The sequence below is a fragment of the Trichoderma ghanense genome (genome assembly GCF_004382785.1).
Source record: "Trichoderma ghanense strain CCMA-1212 chromosome Unknown scaffold_6, whole genome shotgun sequence".
Taxonomy (NCBI): Eukaryota; Fungi; Ascomycota; class Sordariomycetes; order Hypocreales; family Hypocreaceae; genus Trichoderma; species Trichoderma ghanense.
In genome coordinates this window covers 119,618-136,739 of record NW_027395669.1, presented here as the reverse complement: position 1 = coordinate 136,739, position 17,122 = coordinate 119,618, and the positions used below count along the sequence as shown (strand labels likewise).

The window sequence follows — 17,122 nt, the reverse complement described above, 5'->3', positions numbered from 1 at the left end:
AAGGTATCCACTAGGTAGTAGCTTCTAACCTCTCAATACCACCACCAACAATCGATCTCAAGCAAGGCAAAACAGCACACCATCGACGCGCCGCCACCAGGTACCTCGGGCACTTTGACCGTGAACACACGCCAAGTCCGCCGAGCCTCGTGTTGCCTATCCAAGTCTAGCCCCAAGTCCTGCATTCATTCGTACCCGTGGGGAATCAAGGCGGTGGCCTCGCCCAGCGCCCAATCAGAGCCCTCGCCTCGGTGCTGCAACGACATCATCGCCAGGCCCCTGTCGCCGTGCGCTAGCGGTCAAGGCCCCAAACCGAGCAGGCATCTGGAATCTAGGCTGAGAATGAATCGCGAGCTGCCTTTTTTTCTCTCGATTCCCCTTCCTTTATCTAGGTGTTAGGTACGCGATCAATTCTCAGCGGAATCACGCAGACGAAATCGCGTTTCTGCCTTTAATCGGCCCTGACAGGAACGTCATGCCCATCTCAACTGGCGGCAAGATGCACACATTCTACTGCCGTTCCCCCTCCCTTGTACGAGTCCACCGAGCCGATTCCCGAGACTCGCCAACGAGGCCAGAACAGGGTCCGAGACACGGCAGTCTAGAGCAAAACCGTCAGCATGCCTTGAAATACACAGCAGGATCACAAGTCCTTAACCAACGCCTTCCCGAATCCATTGGAACCTTCCAATTGATGTTTTTGCACTCCCAATATCAGCCCATCCCCACACATTTCAAGCGCCGGTACTCTATCCGCGTACCGTACCTTATTAAGTAGTCTCACAACTAAACCAATGCCCCTAAACAACAACCAGAATCATGCTCTCTCCAAAGCCCAATTCCTCCGCCTCAATTCCTCCAACCGACCAATTCCCTCCCGCCCCTACCAAACCAAATCACCAAAATCGCCGCCTCGGCACAAGCACACAACCATCCCATCCCAAGCCAGGAAATCCCATTCGAAGCCAAAATGAAAGATAAACACGTGCCCCGGCAATAACGCTCCCATGTTCAAGACCCCCACACTCATCAGCCTAGTTCCCTGCTTCGCCACACTCTACGCCGAAGCACAGCATCAGCCACACCGCTCCATGATTCACCTTTCCGCGTAAAAAGAGCCCAGCAACCAACAAACCGCAGCAATATGACGTTTCATTCATCCACAACAATCTCAGTCAATCCATCACAATGCCTTGATTCTCCGGGCCGTTAACTCATTAAACTTTACTTCAAATCAAGATAATCCATCAATGACGCACGTACGAGCACAACCGCACACCGTGCAACCCGAGAAAAAGTGAGCTGATGTGATTGATGCATCACATCCTTGGTGAAAAAAGGGGGGCAGAGGAGGGAAAATTCAACGGAATTCAGTGTAACCCGCGTTCCCCTCGGTGAAAGGTCGTGTGAAACACCGACGCGGCATTGACTATCCGGCAAATGCACTCCCCAGCGCTACGTATCAACTCGAGAGCATGGGCAAGGTAGTACTTTGAAAGAGAATCAAGAATGATATTGAAGAGATAAGGTAGTATTACAATTCCGTAACCGCAAATCACAGCAACCACACAACAAAACAACCTCCTCATATCCCACAATATAAGAATCCCACCACACGCGAATACAGGTTTCAACACACGTCAAAAAAACCAAGTCTACAAGCCATCCGCCTCAACTCACAAACAATGCAGCCATCACACGAGAACAAAACACCAAACACTTTCACAAAGAGCAAAGAAACAATTTCAGAAGAGTTCACCTCGAAACACACCAAACAATAATATTTTCCTCATATTCCCTCCTTCTTACAACCCCTTGCATAACAATGAACAAACAAGGGCAAATAAAGCAAATAAAGCGAAAGCACACCTCTCCTGTCTCCTCCCCCCTCCCATCTTCAACCCAAACTAAAATGTCATATCAAGGACTCCGATGAAATGTCCTGCCAAAGCAATGCCCGACGAAAGAGATGAGAGCAAGCTTTGAAAAAGCAAAAGTTACAAATACAACAAAAGATACAGGTATATCGAACAACAAATCCCAACACACTCAATCAAACAGTTTCTACCCGATCGGAAGGAAAGAGAAAGAGAAGAAAAAGAAGAGAAAAAAGAGAAAAAAAGACATTGTACCACAGGCTTTCTGATGCTGCATCACAAGATCCCACAACCAAATCCAGTCGAGGCATGTGTGTCCGTGCGTGAGAGTGTATTTGCTTCATAACAGCCTCCACATGAGCGCAATATACGATTGGCAAGATCATGCTAGTCGAGATACAATACAAAGGAAAGACAATGAAAAAGCAGGTGAAAACAGTGCCGAATGAGGCATGCCCCTCCCCATCCAGCGAACCCAGTAGTAGCAGGCCGTATAGGCACAAGCTACTCTTGACCAGTTTTTGTAAGTGGGGATATTAAACAGGCTGAACGATATCTGCTTTGCGCGCTCTGATGATTACAACTTGATGTTGGCAAAATTCCGCAATGCCTCCTGTATGGAAATGAAGAAAGATATAACAAGGCGACCAAATCGCGCCGGTCAAAAATTCAAGGAGCCAAAGCCACCGGAAGAAGAGGGCGCAACAGGGGACTTCTTGGGCTGGCTCCAGCGCAGGTCCGTAAATCTCTTGCCCTTTTGTTTGCTCAGGCCATCGGTTATCGTTCATCGCCGCCCCTCGCTTTGCCTCGTCTCCTGAAAAAGTCCATGACGCGCTTAGCAGCTCCACTGCTTCCCTCGTGGCCTCGGTAGTCTCCCTGGTCGTAGGCATCCGTGAACCGCTTGTGGCTCTTTTGTAATACTCCGCGGCCGGTACCGATTCCTCGCCCGTCAAAGCCTTCGGATTGAGTATATCCGTACTGGTAGGGGCCCTGTCGAGCTCCCGCGGACGGCTGGCGCATGTCGACCGACGTCTCGGATCCAGTGTTGAGGTGTGTACCCTGCTGCAGATACTGGGGGATCGCATTCGGTCGTCTGGCAGCGTCTGCCGGGGCGAGGTTGGAGTTCTGGTTCTGGTTGGGCGGGACGGCCGTATCTGGCTGCTGGCCATCGTAGGCGTTGTCGAAGAAAGGTGTGCTGCCTCCGTGGGTCGTCACGATCCGTCCGAGGTCAGCGGTGCGAGGGTTTTGAATGGGCAAGTCTTGCGAAGAAGGAGGGGCGCTTCCGAGATCCTTGGGATTGCCAAAGGACTTGAGGGAAAAGGACGCGGGAAGAAGCGAGAAGCGTCGGCGCTCCTTTTTGTCGATGGAGTCCTGAGAGCCATTGATGCTTCCGCTCGCCTTCTTTCCGAGGCCGAGAGTAAAGGATCGGCGGGATGCCTTCGAGTCTATCGAGGGCCGCGACCGAGGCTCTTCTCCCGCGGCCATGCCGGTATTGGCCATGCTGATGGGAGGATATTTCTTGGTCTTTTCGGCTGACTGATCCGTCTTCTTTGCCTTGCGCCCAAACACGGACCCGCTGCGGCCCAGGAGCTTGGAGCCAATGTCTCCTATCGTGTTGGACCTCTTGTGGCCCTTTCCATCACTACTCTTAGGCTCATGGAAGCCTGACATCCGCGCAAACTTGGGGGGTACGTTGGTGCTAGTTCGCCCTAGATCCTCATCCTCGTTGCCAGCGCCGGCAGGCTGCTGAATGCGGCCCTGAACATTTGTGTCAGCAATGGCGGGAGGCACTGGTTGGCCGTAGTTGCCTCCAGACTGCAAGCCAGTGGAAGTGGCAGACTGCATAGAGTTGCCGGTGCGTGGGCGAGCGTTTGCTGCGGGAACACCCATATGGTATGTGTTGTCGGCAGCCGAGCGAGCGTCCCGCGAGGAGAGCGGCGGTTGAGGAATTCCACTTGTTTGCGCCCCAGGCGGAGGCCCTCTCTTTGACTGCGGTCGTCCCCCGTGCCTGTCGTCCAGCGACAAATCTTCTTGGGCCGACTCGTGATGAAGCCGCGAAGTTGGCGGGGCCTGATGCCTGGACACTTCTGGCTCGGTAGCACCACGCTGCGTCTGGGTGACGGGCGCAACGTACTCGACCTGGACGGTACGACGCTTGGCGTCCTTGGATGTGCGCTGGGTGGTTTCGGGGGGGGAGTCGATCTTGCCGTGCGTCTTCGCCAGACCGCCAACGACAGCGGGTTGAGGAGATTTCTGCTTCGGCGCTTCGCGGACGGAGGCGCTCCTGGTAACCATGGGAGCCTCGGCATAGTCTGAGCCCGCGGCGCTGACGCTCTGGACCTCGGATGGCGATGTGGTCGAGCTCGTGATGAACTCGACAACGTGGGCATACTCGCTCAGCCAGCTGTGGCGAGCAACCTCGAACAAGTCCGCTCGCTTTCTTGGGTTCGGCACGAGGATTCGTCGAAGGAGATCTCGAGCATGGGGCGTCACGTATTCGGGGAAGGTCAGAGGCGTAGTGACGATGTACTTGTACAGAAGGTTGATATTATCACCTTCTGGGTTGGCAGGGTCGTCGTCGAAGGGCAGATAGCCGGCCAGCATGGCGTACTGTTGATTTCCAAGGGTCGTTAGCCGTCTGGCCAAGGAAACAATGTCGCAGAATCCTCTTCACTTACCAAGATGACACCACAGCTCCACACATCAACCTTTCTTCCGGTATACAGCGAGTCGCTCACCACGAGCTCGGGCGCAGCATAGCAGGGGCTACCGCAGCTCGTCTGCATCAAGTCGCCCTTGCGCATACCGTTGGGCTTGACCTTGTCGATGCCAAGCCGCTTGACATACTCGCGGTCCGACAGGTTGAGCTCCTCTTCCTCCGTCAACTCGTCACGGGGGTCAAAGGTGTTAGCAAAGCCAAAGTCCGTGATGATGATGTTGCGGTTCCGATCGAGGAGCAAGTTTTCCAGCTTGAGATCACGATGGACGATGCCTTTTTTGTGAAGGTAGCCTACTCCAGAGACAAGCTGAGCAAAGAGCCGGCGCGCCGAGTTGTCTTTCAAATAACGATGGTTCAGGATGTAGTCGAAGAGCTCGCCTCCCGATGCGTATTCGAGGATGATGCCAATGTATCTATCAGTCTCAACCATGTCTATCAATCGCACAATGTTTGGGTGGTGGATGCCGCGGAGAATGGTGACTTCGCGCTTGATCTTGGCCAACCGCGACGGGTTGTGGCCAACGGTATCTCTCTTGATGAGCTTGATGGCAACCTGCATATAGCTCGTTAGCACGGCCCAGCCCTTTCGAAATGCATCTCCTCTTCCCCCTGTTCTCTGTCGCCACGGGCGACGGGGCAACGAGCAAAGAGGCTCACCTGCACGTTGCTGTCCTGCTTCCATCCGAGCTTGACCTTGCCAAACTCTCCCTCACCAATCGTGTTGCCGAGGATAAAATCGCCAAACTTGGTGGTTGCCTTGCTGTTGCGGCTGTGGTCCTGGCGGCTCCGGCCGCCTCGTCGCTCGTCGGACCCGGCAGTCATGGAGATGACGGGAGGGGGCGCCGCGGGATCGACGTCCTGGGCTAAGCTGTGGTGAGTAGCGCCTCGACCGTTTGCTTCCTCGCCGTTGGAGATGACGCGGTGCAGGTTTTCGCTTGCCTCGCGCGAGGACTTGGAGTTTGTCGCCGTCTGATGGGTGCGGATGGGGATGGGAATGGAGGAAGGCGGTTCGGCGGCATGGCTTCCGCGAGCACTGGCAGGCTGAGCTGAGGCTGAGGAATCCTGCGGAGTGTGGTAGTTGGAAGCCCTCTTGGTCCTGGCATGGTCAGCAGCGCCGTTTGTGTCACCGCGCGAGGCGATCCGCGAGCCTTCCGGCTGGGCACGGCGCGGTGAATTGTTCATCTTGTCGCCCGAGGAGCCGCGTCCGTGGCCAGCGTCGGGATTGTTGGACGAGGTTCGCGGAGGGGCGACGGGCGCAGACGCCAGGCGGTCAACCCTCGGGTGCTGGTCGGCGGCGGCGACGGCAGCAGCACGGGTCGCGCTGGTGGGAATGCGGGAGTTTAGAGGAGAGCTGGGGTCGGATGCAGCGGAGGCGCCTTGGGCGCTGGACTTGCGAGAGGGAGGACGCCTTGACGATGGTGGTGTTGATGCGCTCTGGGCATTGTGGATGTCCCGACTGGGGGAGGACTGCGACTGCGAGTACTGGCGGTTGGAGGTTGGCAGCGAGGACGGCAACGCGGTTGGCTGGTGTGGAGGGGCCGTTTGGAGAGCAGCCGACGACATTCTTCCCGCGCTGCTACGCGTGACGGCTTGGCCCACCAGGGGTCAGTTATAACCGGACGGCTGCGGAGACGGTGAGCGGCAAGCTGTTGGAGAGGAGCACGGCGATGTTTCGTTCTGAGGCGGCTGTCAATGTTCGGATCCTGAGCGGACGGGCAGCAGCTGAGCCCATGTATGTGTCGGAGACTGCAAGAGGGAACAACGGACCGTTTCGTTGGCTTGGGGACTCGCTCACAGCGGTGAAAGGAAACAAAAAGAACGGTCCAGCGGCGCGCAACCTTGCGAGGGCAACGCGGCAGACGCTTGAGCCTCAGCAGCAGTAGCGGCGGGTTGGCGTGGTGTTTGTGTTGTATTAGTAGGACTAGTATGTATGAGAAGGAGGAGGATCGGGGGAGCGAGGACAGGCCAAGGCCAGGACAGGACCAGAGCCCGGACGGAGAAGCGGCGGCTGCTGATCAGCTGGAGAGGAAGAAGGCAAAAAAAAAAAAAAAAAAAAAAACAAAGGGCGGCCAGAGGCAAGACAGGACAAACTCGGGTCTCTCGAGGAGCGCCGACGAACCAATTCAGCACGATTTCACAGCCCGTTTCGACGACGGCCACGGAACAGAAGCGCGAAGCACAGCTTGGGGGTTCTCTGTTCCTTCTTCTGGCGAGTTGTTTCACAGACGAACGTCGTGGCCCAGCGGATTCAGCAGATGGCAGATGAGCGAGTCCCCTGAAGTCCTCAAGTGGGCAGGCCGTCCGGACGCGCGCAGGGCCAAGGGGGGAGGAGCCGACAGGGTTCAGGATGTGGTTGTGCAGAGCATGGAGGTACTCGGTACGGCCTGGTCGTGCTTGGTGCTACCGCAGCTGCTAGTCGTGCTGGATGTGGTGTAGCAGCAGCAGTAGGGCAGGACGAAGCGCGGATTGGGTGCCTTGCGTGGTCCTTGAATATGCCCGGCCCGGCGTTGCTCGCAGCCCCGTGGAGAGTCGGAGCTGGAGGCTGGAGAGGCTGGAGATGGGCGAGGATGGAGCAGGTAACATGAAGGTGAAGGTCTGGCTGGCTCTGGCTCTGGATCGGGAGTTTGTGGCAGGGCGAGTCCGGTGCTCCAGCTGTGCTGTAGTGGGCAGCTTTAGCGATGACTGCACGCTGAGCTGAGCTGAGCTGACGCTGCAAGCTGCCGAGCAAGGCAAGCACCACCTCGCTCACAGACAGCTCGAGGTCAAGTACCAGAGACGACGGCGTGCAAATTGATCAATTACCGTGATCCAGTTCGCTCCCATCAGAAGCAATTTCAGAGAGGAAATGGTGAAAATTACCCATCAGAGCCGGGCCAGCCAGCAGCAATTCCAGTTCTTTCTGCGGTTGTGCCACAAGCTTTCAAGGTGAGACCACCTCTGCTCTACCTTACTTGTCTAGTAGGTACCTTATCCACCTCCAAATAGTAGGTACCACGCGGTCGAGGTACAGGTGAGGTACTGTTTACACTTGCTGCGCGAGGCATGGCAGGCAAAAGGAGATTGCATGTACAGTACTGTACCTACCTTATAGACGCGGCCGCAGCAGAGGGCGGCCGACATGGAGCTGTCGAAAAGCCGCGACACGGCGGACGGGCCAAGGCCAAGCAAGGCCCAGCCCTTTTCGCGAAATTGATCGCGCAGCACGAGATTGGACGTTGTGTGAGACGGGAGTCAAACGAGAAGCTGGAGCGACTCACTTCACACGAACTATTACAGCCGCTGGACCCGCGCCGCTCAGTGGAGCCTCTGTCGGTGTTTGCAGACTGGACCCAGCATGTGCCTCGAGGTAGCCGTACCTTGCTCTACATGTATCTCATCCTTCCCTTCCTTCTCGCCTTACATATCGTTCTGCCCCGTTCCATCACTCGTCTGATCTCAAATCATTCATCTCAACAGTCCCGTCAACTTGAAGCGCCGCCGCCCGTCCTTGCCATCGCGACACTACTCGAGCCTCAACCCCCGGCCGAAACGCGCTACTATGGAAGGCAGGTCAACAGATTTCAGGGGCCCCCCTCGTCAGTTCCTGCATGCAGGTACTGGGGTACGGGCGATTACAAGCAGCATGCATGACGGACTGGCTGGGCCGGAGCGTCACGATGGCGGCCAAGTTATTAGCTCTCACCCGGCAAGCAGGCAAGCAGAAACCCTAAACTCGGAGCCGGCATTGGGACGAGTGCGAGAAGGGGGAGGTGGTTTGCTGTAGTAATCCTGCTTCACTCGTGATGCGACTGGAAGAGAAGTGCCCTAGGCACATACGGATACGGGGAATGGATCAAGTACGAGTCGAGCATCTTCATGGCGAGCTTTGCATACCATCGAACATGAAGCAAACAATAACCTGTCGGACAATTCTCGTTCACAGACGCTCCTCACAGCATGAGCCATCGTGAGCCTCCCACAGTGCATCAAGAGATCGATACCCTCTGACGCAGCTCGCCGTTTGAGCCAAGCAAATCGACAGTCAAGTCAGCATCATCATCATCATCCCTCACCATCATCGGCATCAGCATGCCCTCGCCACCACCACCACCCTTCCCGTCCCTAGCTTCCCAATGCCGAACCACCAATGTCCCCAGCTCTTCTCGGTGACGCCGCAAACACCTGCTTGGCCTCGGCGCAAGGGGGGGAACCACCCACCCCCGGTAGCGCAACCGTGAGGTGGGAATCCTTGCAAAGGCCATTGATTTCAGTTCCCGCATGCCATCTAATAGTCGCAAGGGACAAACAAGAGGCCCGACGCAATGGAGCTTCTCATTGCTCGCTTGGATGTGCCAATGGACCATGGAAAGCGAATAGAGGCAGGTCGTTACGATGGGGATGAAAGGGAGGCCAGGCAAACAATTTGACGACTGGTCACATACCTGTAGGGCAGCATCACCAGTCAAGTTCGTGTACGCGTAACGATCACCATGCGTCGCGAGCTCGTCCACGCGCTCCCTCGACCTCTCCCTCGCCCGCAAGCCGTGCCGCGGCCTTCCTGCGCCGGCGCACATAGACACACACGCATACTCAAACCCCCGGCATTTTTTATATAAAAATAAAGCGAAACGCGGGCGGCTAGTCCTCCGTACGAGGCGCACTAATATCGATCCCGGCTGTGAGATTGCGATGCTGCGCGCTTTCGAACCATGCCGAAATCATGCCTCTCTTTGTACGGAAGTTGACAGGACTTGCTGCCCAATCTCGCCACGGGGAAGTTCATATGATTCTATTTCAAAGCCATTGAAATGGTCCCATATTTTGAATTTCTACAATATCCGATCGATCCTAATGATGATGTTTTGGGAGAATGGAAGAAGGAGGGCAGGAAGACGCAGGGAACAGTCGCAGCGTGTTACTCTCTTAAGAAGCGCATTTGATCTCGTCCAATGAGGCTTAGTAGTAGGTAATCCTACCATTGAATATGCTTTCTGTACCTGCATGAGCGATACTACCTTACCTCACCTTGCCTTACCCTCCTGTTGTTGTTTACCTCCCACCTCGACAGCCAGGGCGGTAACCAGGAACCAATTGAAGCAACAAGAGGCAACTTAACTTCAATGCTTTCGATCCATCCATGTTTCTTCACACCTTAGCACACCACCCTCACACACTACTCGTACAACCTACCCGGGACGCCCCAAGAAATACTATTCCCAAACCGCTATATTTCGCGGTTGCCTTTTCCTTCTGGTCCGCCTTCTGGTCCCTATCCATGCTTCAGATCTCGTACGGGGAACTGTTACTTCCAAGACATACGAGCATAGTTAAAAGTGAAATATCCCCCTCTTCCCCCTTGTGAGCCGCAACCCGAGACAAGCTCACTCAAACGTGAAACCTGGTGTCACATCCCCCAATTTCCACCATCGCAACGGAACGCTTCCGATGAAATAGCCGGCTTGAAACAACAATGTCTTTGTCTGACTTTAAGCCTCCAAGTTTATCGCAACTCACGTCTTTCCAAGGTACCATACAGACTTATGGTTCCTCAGCCATTTGCAACTTCAAAGCACCAATGAAGGCACCCTCGCAAACCCGACATCTTGGCACACGCACTATATCATTACCCGACCTTGCTGGAAGAAACCAAAGAACGCCTGTTGTTCGCTGAAAAGAATCGATTCTAGCCGCTTACTTCGCAGATCCACTGCATATATCCGTGGCCCGCCCCATGCTGATCGCATTGCGAGGCCGGAAATGAGCGACTTGGCCGGGGCGAGTTAAAATAGCTTCATCTTAACCCGCCAAAATGCACCGCCTTCTCAACCCTTTCCCTTTCGTAACGGACTCCGGAATCGACACCGAGCCCAAGACGGGACCTGACCATCTCCATGTGGTAAGTCATGTACTTGATTCGTCATGGTACAGGTATTGAACCTCAGTAGTAATAGTAGGGTAGCTCGGAGCCGTTGTGCCGAGCACGATTCCGCAGCCCGGAAGACGCAACAACCCCATGATATCAAATCTTGATCTAGCATCTGTGCATACACAGAGATCGCCCTACTACCACTCAGATGATGCTTCCGTACTGCAAAAAAGTACTAGATACCCGTTCCAGATCCTCTCTAGCGCGCCAAGTTTTGCCAAACCTCGCCCGTCATCTAAATCGTGTCTTGCATGAGATGGCTTCCGCCTCGTCAAGGGCGGTAGCCCGCCTAATTAGGGCCGTCCACAGCTTTTGATTGGCTGAGATCTGATGCGGACGACAAGAACAACAACAACAACAATGATCCTGTTTCTCCTTTCAAGGGAGGTCGTCCCGCGTTGTGTCTCGGAATTCCTTGATTGTACTGTGATGGGAGCCCCTTTAATCGGGTATGTCGCTCGGTATGGAAGTACAATGGCAGCAAAGGCGTTGCGTTTCGCTTTTGAACACCGTACAACTGCAAAATGTCCGATATCTGCCTGTGGACAATATCATTGCTTCTCGCTGATTAAGTACAGTGAGTCCTTATAGCTTGATCGAAATGTCGTAGATATCAAGCAGCACCGCAACGCCCGTCACAGTCGCCGTGTAAGCCAAGAGAATCCCCATGGCCATGACCGGCGTCGCATCCAGCGTCGGAATCGTCATATTCACCAAGCCAGTCAGCAAGTTGGCGATGAGAAACACGGCCAGACCGTTGCGGTTGTACGCCTTCAACACATAGCTCGTGGCCACGTCATAGGCCTCCTTCTCGGACCGCGCGTCCGCAGCGTTGTAAAATGCGGGGAAGAAGATGGTGTCGATGACACAAAAGGCCAGAATCTGCCAACAGTTAAAGGCCGCGACCCAGAGGACGTAGGGCAGGTTGGCCAAGCGGCGCGAGACGGTCAGGCCGAGGCCAAAGTCGTAGCTCGTCGCAAAGGCGTACAGCACGGTCCAGATGCCGGCCCAGACGGCCATCGTCATGAGCAGCGTGTTCCTCTGCATGCCTGCCGTGGAGTTGCTGCTTGACGTGATGCTTCGCGGGATGATGAACTTGCCGAGGTCCTGCCCGGCCAAGAAGATGGCGAGATAGCCGATGAAGCTGAAGATGCCCTCGCGGTTCATCGAAATGATGTCAACCCGTGGGGCGGTGAGGATGTATGCCTTGAGGTCCGTATATTCGAGCAGAGCCTGGTATGTCCCCACAAGGAGCAGAGCCAGCGCGGCGTGCGACGGGATGACGTCGAAGATGGACTGGAAGATGGCGACGAACGGTGGCAGAAAGCCCAGAGTGAAGAAAAAATTCCAGTGGACGCCATACTCGGAGACGTGCTCGGCGTATTCGAGACCTTTGACGCTGAGAAGACGGACGAAGCCCAAGACGAGAAGCGGGATGGAATGGCGGAACGATTGCAGCAATCGGGTGGCTAGGGGGGTTCGACGGCCTAGGGCCCTTTCTTTGAGCACCGGGCGAGCAGCCACGATGCCGGCGGAGAAGACAAAAGAGCCAACGCCCATGTCCATGAGGGACGTGCCCCAAGTCTCTACTTTGGCAAAGCGCCGGGGGAAGAGCCGAAAATCCACGGCCAGGATCGCGACGCAGGTGGTGATCATCATGTATCCGCGATACGTCGTGAGGAAGGGCTTGATGCTCAGGGGGGGAAGAGGTCCCGCGGCAACCTTGGACTGGGCATTCGGTGGGAGCCTCGGCTTCTTCCTTGACCCCGTGGTGGACGGCGGGAGGAGCCATACCAGGAGAGCCGGCGCCAGCAGAAGCAGGTTCAGCAGCACAGGCGTGCCCGAGTACAGAGTAGTAGCCAGCAGGAACGTGCCGACGGTGAGCGAGAAGTCGACGACAAACCCAAGCACCGAGTACGGCTTGAAGAAGGACTGCCGGGCCTGGAGAACAGACCACAGCAGCACGGCCGCCTGCGCTCACGAGTCAGCCATCAGAACCACAATCACGAGCTCCTCACAACAGCAACCACAATCACAATCAACGGGCAGATGCAGAGGCTGAAACGAGCGGAGTGGATGGACGTGGACTCACGGGCGCAACGGCTGTCACGTAACTGATTTCCGTGACGGAGCCGCCCGACAGATTGGACACAAACTCCTCCTTGCGCTGCTTGTAGCTCGCCGCCATATTAGACATTATGTAGTGATGGCTTCTATCCTGGCATTCAATGTTCTCTCTCTGGGGTCCTGAGAACAACGACCCTATCGCATGGTAGCTGAACGGCGGGCAGTTCGGTGATTTTTGAAGGAAGAAACGAAGAAATTCGAAAAGGAAGAAAGAAGCACAACCGGGTCTAGAACGATGCCCGAGCGCTTCCAATCTGCTTGCTTGGTATTCTATTTCTTTGACGGCCTGTGCAAAACGATGCGCTGTTCATTTCAGAGAAACATCCATGGCGATGAGATCGAAATGGCCGCGGCTTTGCTCTGGGGGGGTTGCTGAGCCAATCATCTGCCGCTTCGTGGACAGTTGTCGCCCGTAATGGGCCGTCACGTGCGCGACGCAGAGGCTCAGTCAGTGCAGTTCCTTCTTGGCCCTGTACATATACGTGAGTTGAGGTTTCATCGAACCAGGCCCATCCAACAGCTGGATTCCGTGGAGACACGAGAAAGAAAAGAAGCAAAAGAACAACAGCAAACACTTGCAGTGCAACCTCTTTCATGCTGCAGAATCTGGCATGAATCTTTTCTTTTTCCTTGCCTCCCTTTGTGCTGCGTGTTGGCGGGATGAGGCCGTGCGGCAGCCCTTTGTCACACCAGCGATATCGAGCGTCACCAACCTGTTTCTTGCTTGACCATGGCTGGAAGCTGGGCCGCCACGTCACGGCCGCTCGGCCTTTGATACGCGGGTGAAATCAAGAGGGAAAAAGTGAAAAAGAAAAGGAAAGGAAAGGAAAGGAAAGGAAAGGAAAGGAAAGGAAAAAAAAAAAAAAAAAAAAAAAAAAAAAAAACAAGGATCATGCTTGGGCGTGAATGGCAGCGTGGCTATTGTAGTTGGATCACCACGCGGCGCCATCAACCGTCGTGATACCATGAACGCCACGCAGAAAAAGGGGAGGCAGGTGAGAGCCATTGCGATATATTCTCTCGTTTCTCTCCGGAGCGTAGATGCCAGCTTTTCTTCATTTCAGGTTACACCGATCCGTTCAACAGACCCTCTCCAACTCCAAGCCGCCTCTCCTCCATCGCCTCTCCTTCATCTCCTCTCCTTCATCTCCTCTCCTTCATCTCCTCTCCTTCATCTCCTCTCCTTCATCTCCTCTCCTTCATCTCCTCTCCTTCATCGCCTCTCCTCCATCACCTCTCCAAATCCAAACCGCCTCGCCTCCATCATGTCCCGTTCAGTAAAACTTGGAGGGGCTAGTCGCTTCGAGCCCAATCCGATAAGCTTCTCACAACGCCGGCAGCTCCGCCGTCTGGAGCGAATCAAGACATTGGCATACAGCGTTTCGAAGTCGTCAGCCGCGGAACGACTGGACCGGAGGCGGAGGCACTCGGCGGCAGGCCCCCAAAGCCAGTGGCCAGAGCCCGACTTCATACGCAGTCCAGTCAGTCCCCATTACAGGGGGCGATGCGTACATCAATTGGTTATCGTGAGAGTCCCTCGTCCTGCGGTGCGCATGAGTGACGGCACTCTCGTCCCTCCGCCGTCCACTCCCCCTCCACCGGGTCTTTCTGAAGCAGAACTGGCGAGTTGGCATCGGAAGAGGCATCTCGAGGAGATGCAAGGCTCGCAACTCCTGCTCTGGAGGGAAGGATCCCGGAGGCTTGGCCGCATCGAGGACGCACACGTCTTCGTCAGGGCGCGGCCACTCACGGGGGCTTGCAGTCCTACCGCATCGGCCTCAGAGGAGCCGGACGTGCCCACCTCGTCGCTGTCGTCTCCCACGTCGACGGTCCCGAAACGCCTTTCCCTTCGAGCAATCGTCCATTCACGATCCAACCGGCCTTTTGCCTTGAAGCGCGAGTTTGACTTGGATGCCCTGAGGGAGACGATACCCGAGCCTCTGCATGACAGCAAATTGCCTGACTTTGATCGGGAGAAATGGTTGTCCAAAGTGCAGCTGGCCAGTGGCACACGCCGAGCATCTTGGCCGGCAGCAGCATCCGGCTCCATCGTCAAAGATTCTGTGGCGGACGAGAGAGAGCCCGCAAGCATTGACGAGTCCAACACACGTGGCCTTCAGTCAATGTCGATGGGCGTGCCGATGAGTGAGCACACTCTTCTTCCTCCTCTTGAAACTTTCTTTTTCGCTGCAACGGGCATTAACTAGAGGTTATGTAGATCTCGACTACGCACGAACATCTTTGCCAGCGCTGGCGGCCATCATCATGTCGGATCGGGTCAAACGAGGAGACATAATCGACCTGGCACTTCCCCATCCGGAGGCGTGGCCCGAGACGGTGGCCTACGTCTACATGGGACAGCTTGAGTTTCTTACAGAAGAAACGAAAGCAAATGTCATATACCTCGGGGGAAAGATTGGCAAGAAGCATGATAGGAACTGGGGATCCTTGATTCACTGGCCTGAAAGTTTGATGGGGGGGTCATGAGTATAGCAATTTCCCTTCCTTCTTCTTCCTTTCTCCTTCTTCTTCTTTCTTTCCCCTTCTTCTTTCTTTCTTCTTATACATGACCAGAATATCTCTTATTGTCTGTCGCTCTACATCAAGCCTGTAAGATTTCTCAAAAGTATCTAGATTTACAGTTCTAAAAGTCTCTATGTTCGTCTGGATATTAAGCGCAAAGTAAAGCTGTATCATGGGGATGATCAGGGGCCACAAATGACTTCTGGTTCATCAGATGCCAAAGATTCATCATAACTACCTACGGCTATTGCATTACCACTTCTTACCCTTCGACAGCGTTCCGGTTCCTCATTCTCTGTCACACATTGTCTGTAACTGTTACGGTCGATTTGGCCAAGTTCGCCTCTTCTTGATCATCCCCATCCTGAACCTAGCAACCATGCTCTTCAAAAAATCCCATTGAGGACTATCGTTCAAGAACGCAACCATACTCATGTCTCATCGTCCATCATCAGTTCTTCCGCAGCATGGTACGTAATCTTCTCGAGCTTCTGTGGCACATAGAAATGTAAGTGCCCCTGAACCATAGCAGCCCGAAGAAAAAAAACAAGTCATTCTCTCATTTGAAATCACCGCTCGTCTTCTTGATCACATTATTCATAGCATGACTATTCACATAGCACTGCCACCAACATCAATCATAGCACGCAAATCGTACGGCCCAACACTCCGCAGCATATGACCTTTTCCAGGTGTCTCATCAGTGACACATCACACACACATCAACATACATCGCCCGTTCAAAGAAAGACATGGAATCGACAGCTAAACACCTTCTTCATCCCTAGCGTCCAAGGAACACGTACTTTCAGCCCGCCAATCACGACCTCCATCCGCAAGGCTGCCTATCCCCAGCCTATACGAAGCAACCCACTCTCAGCTGGCATCCTCCGGTTTGATCTGTCTACATGCAAATACATTACAGCACTCGTCATACATGTAGGTACGAGCAGTCAGCATCGGAAGATCACGGTGGCAAAATGCCCTCCTCCTTGAGCACATGTAGCTCTTACATCNAGAACGAAAAATCGTGGTTGGAGGGGGGGGGAGTAGTATGTACTAACGATTGCGGCCGTTGCGTAGCGTCGCCCTCCAAGCGTCACGATATACGGATGGTCCAGATATGGCGGATGATCCCCTCAATAGCCGGATCGCCCGTTGCTCAGCCTCGGGTGGGAAGGCAGACGCAGGCGGATGTCATGAGCTGAGCCGTCTCGTTTTACCTCGGTGACAGGGCTGAACACGCAAGGTACACAATACACAAGCCTTACACTTACACACCTTCTCTTCATGCCTGCTCATAGCAAATGACAAAGCTAGGCCGTGATCTATCGATTCTCGGATAGCTCATGAAAGTGCGAATCGGGCAATCGCTGAGCCGACAACGACCGGACATCTGTCCAGTCCCTACTCCTCTACAATTTGGCCTCGGGACAAGTCTCGACCGGCACAGCCCTCGTCGCCAACATGAGTCAAAGCACTCTACCCAAGGTCGACGCACACACAAGTAGCTCATCCCGAGTAAGGCAGAGCACATTAGTCGTAAACGGCCAAGTCATGTACACAAAATCATCACCCCCAGGAAAGAGGAGGGCCATCCATGACACGTAAGTTGCCTCAATCCCAGAACGGGCAGATTGCCCACTCGGTCCAATGCAGATGCAGGTGCGGTTTGGCAGATTTTGTGTAACCGAGAAAAACCTGATGTCTGTTCATACTAATACCGCTGCCACCACATACTTACATGCATACGAAGCAGCACTAGGCATGCGTGCTTGATGCCGGATTCCAACTTTTCGGCATCAACGACTGCAGGGCCTATGGTATGTGTCGTCCACGCCCCCTCCATCTCAGTCTTTCAGTCTTCTTCCCCTTGGAATTACTTGTCCTGATAGTACACACTTGTATTGCATATACACTACTTGAACGATACTTGGAATGCCTAAGGCATGTAGGTATCGTCGTCCCCAC

General features: G+C 54.5%; 4 protein-coding genes across 4 annotated transcripts; 2 read left to right on the top strand and 2 right to left on the bottom strand.

Moving 5' to 3' along the window:
* Positions 1–2,654: 2,654 nt before the first annotated feature.
* CCMA1212_005636 (Serine/threonine-protein kinase KIN4) lies at positions 2,655–6,159 on the bottom strand (the record flags this gene model as incomplete). The annotated part of the gene is made up of 3 exons (XM_073702890.1): positions 2,655–4,487; positions 4,556–5,149; positions 5,254–6,159. 3 exons carry the CDS (start codon positions 6,157–6,159, stop codon positions 2,655–2,657), a joined length of 3,333 nt encoding a protein of 1,110 aa, XP_073558278.1.
* A 363-nt stretch (positions 6,160–6,522) lies between these two features.
* CCMA1212_005635 (uncharacterized protein) lies at positions 6,523–8,226 on the top strand (the record flags this gene model as incomplete). The annotated part of the gene is made up of 4 exons (XM_073702889.1): positions 6,523–6,966; positions 7,013–7,218; positions 7,314–7,558; positions 7,688–8,226. The coding sequence occupies 4 exons, from the start codon at positions 6,523–6,525 to the stop codon at positions 8,224–8,226; spliced, it is 1,434 nt and encodes a 477-aa protein (XP_073558277.1).
* A 2,860-nt stretch (positions 8,227–11,086) lies between these two features.
* Positions 11,087–12,956, bottom strand: CCMA1212_005634 (GPI-anchored wall transfer protein 1; the record flags this gene model as incomplete). Its single annotated transcript, XM_073702888.1, has 3 exons — positions 11,087–12,472; positions 12,594–12,740; positions 12,951–12,956. The coding sequence occupies 3 exons, from the start codon at positions 12,954–12,956 to the stop codon at positions 11,087–11,089; spliced, it is 1,539 nt and encodes a 512-aa protein (XP_073558276.1).
* A 637-nt stretch (positions 12,957–13,593) lies between these two features.
* Positions 13,594–15,115, top strand: CCMA1212_005633 (uncharacterized protein; the record flags this gene model as incomplete). Its single annotated transcript, XM_073702887.1, has 3 exons — positions 13,594–13,623; positions 13,693–14,773; positions 14,847–15,115. The coding sequence occupies 3 exons, from the start codon at positions 13,594–13,596 to the stop codon at positions 15,113–15,115; spliced, it is 1,380 nt and encodes a 459-aa protein (XP_073558275.1).
* Positions 15,116–17,122: the final 2,007 nt, after the last annotated feature.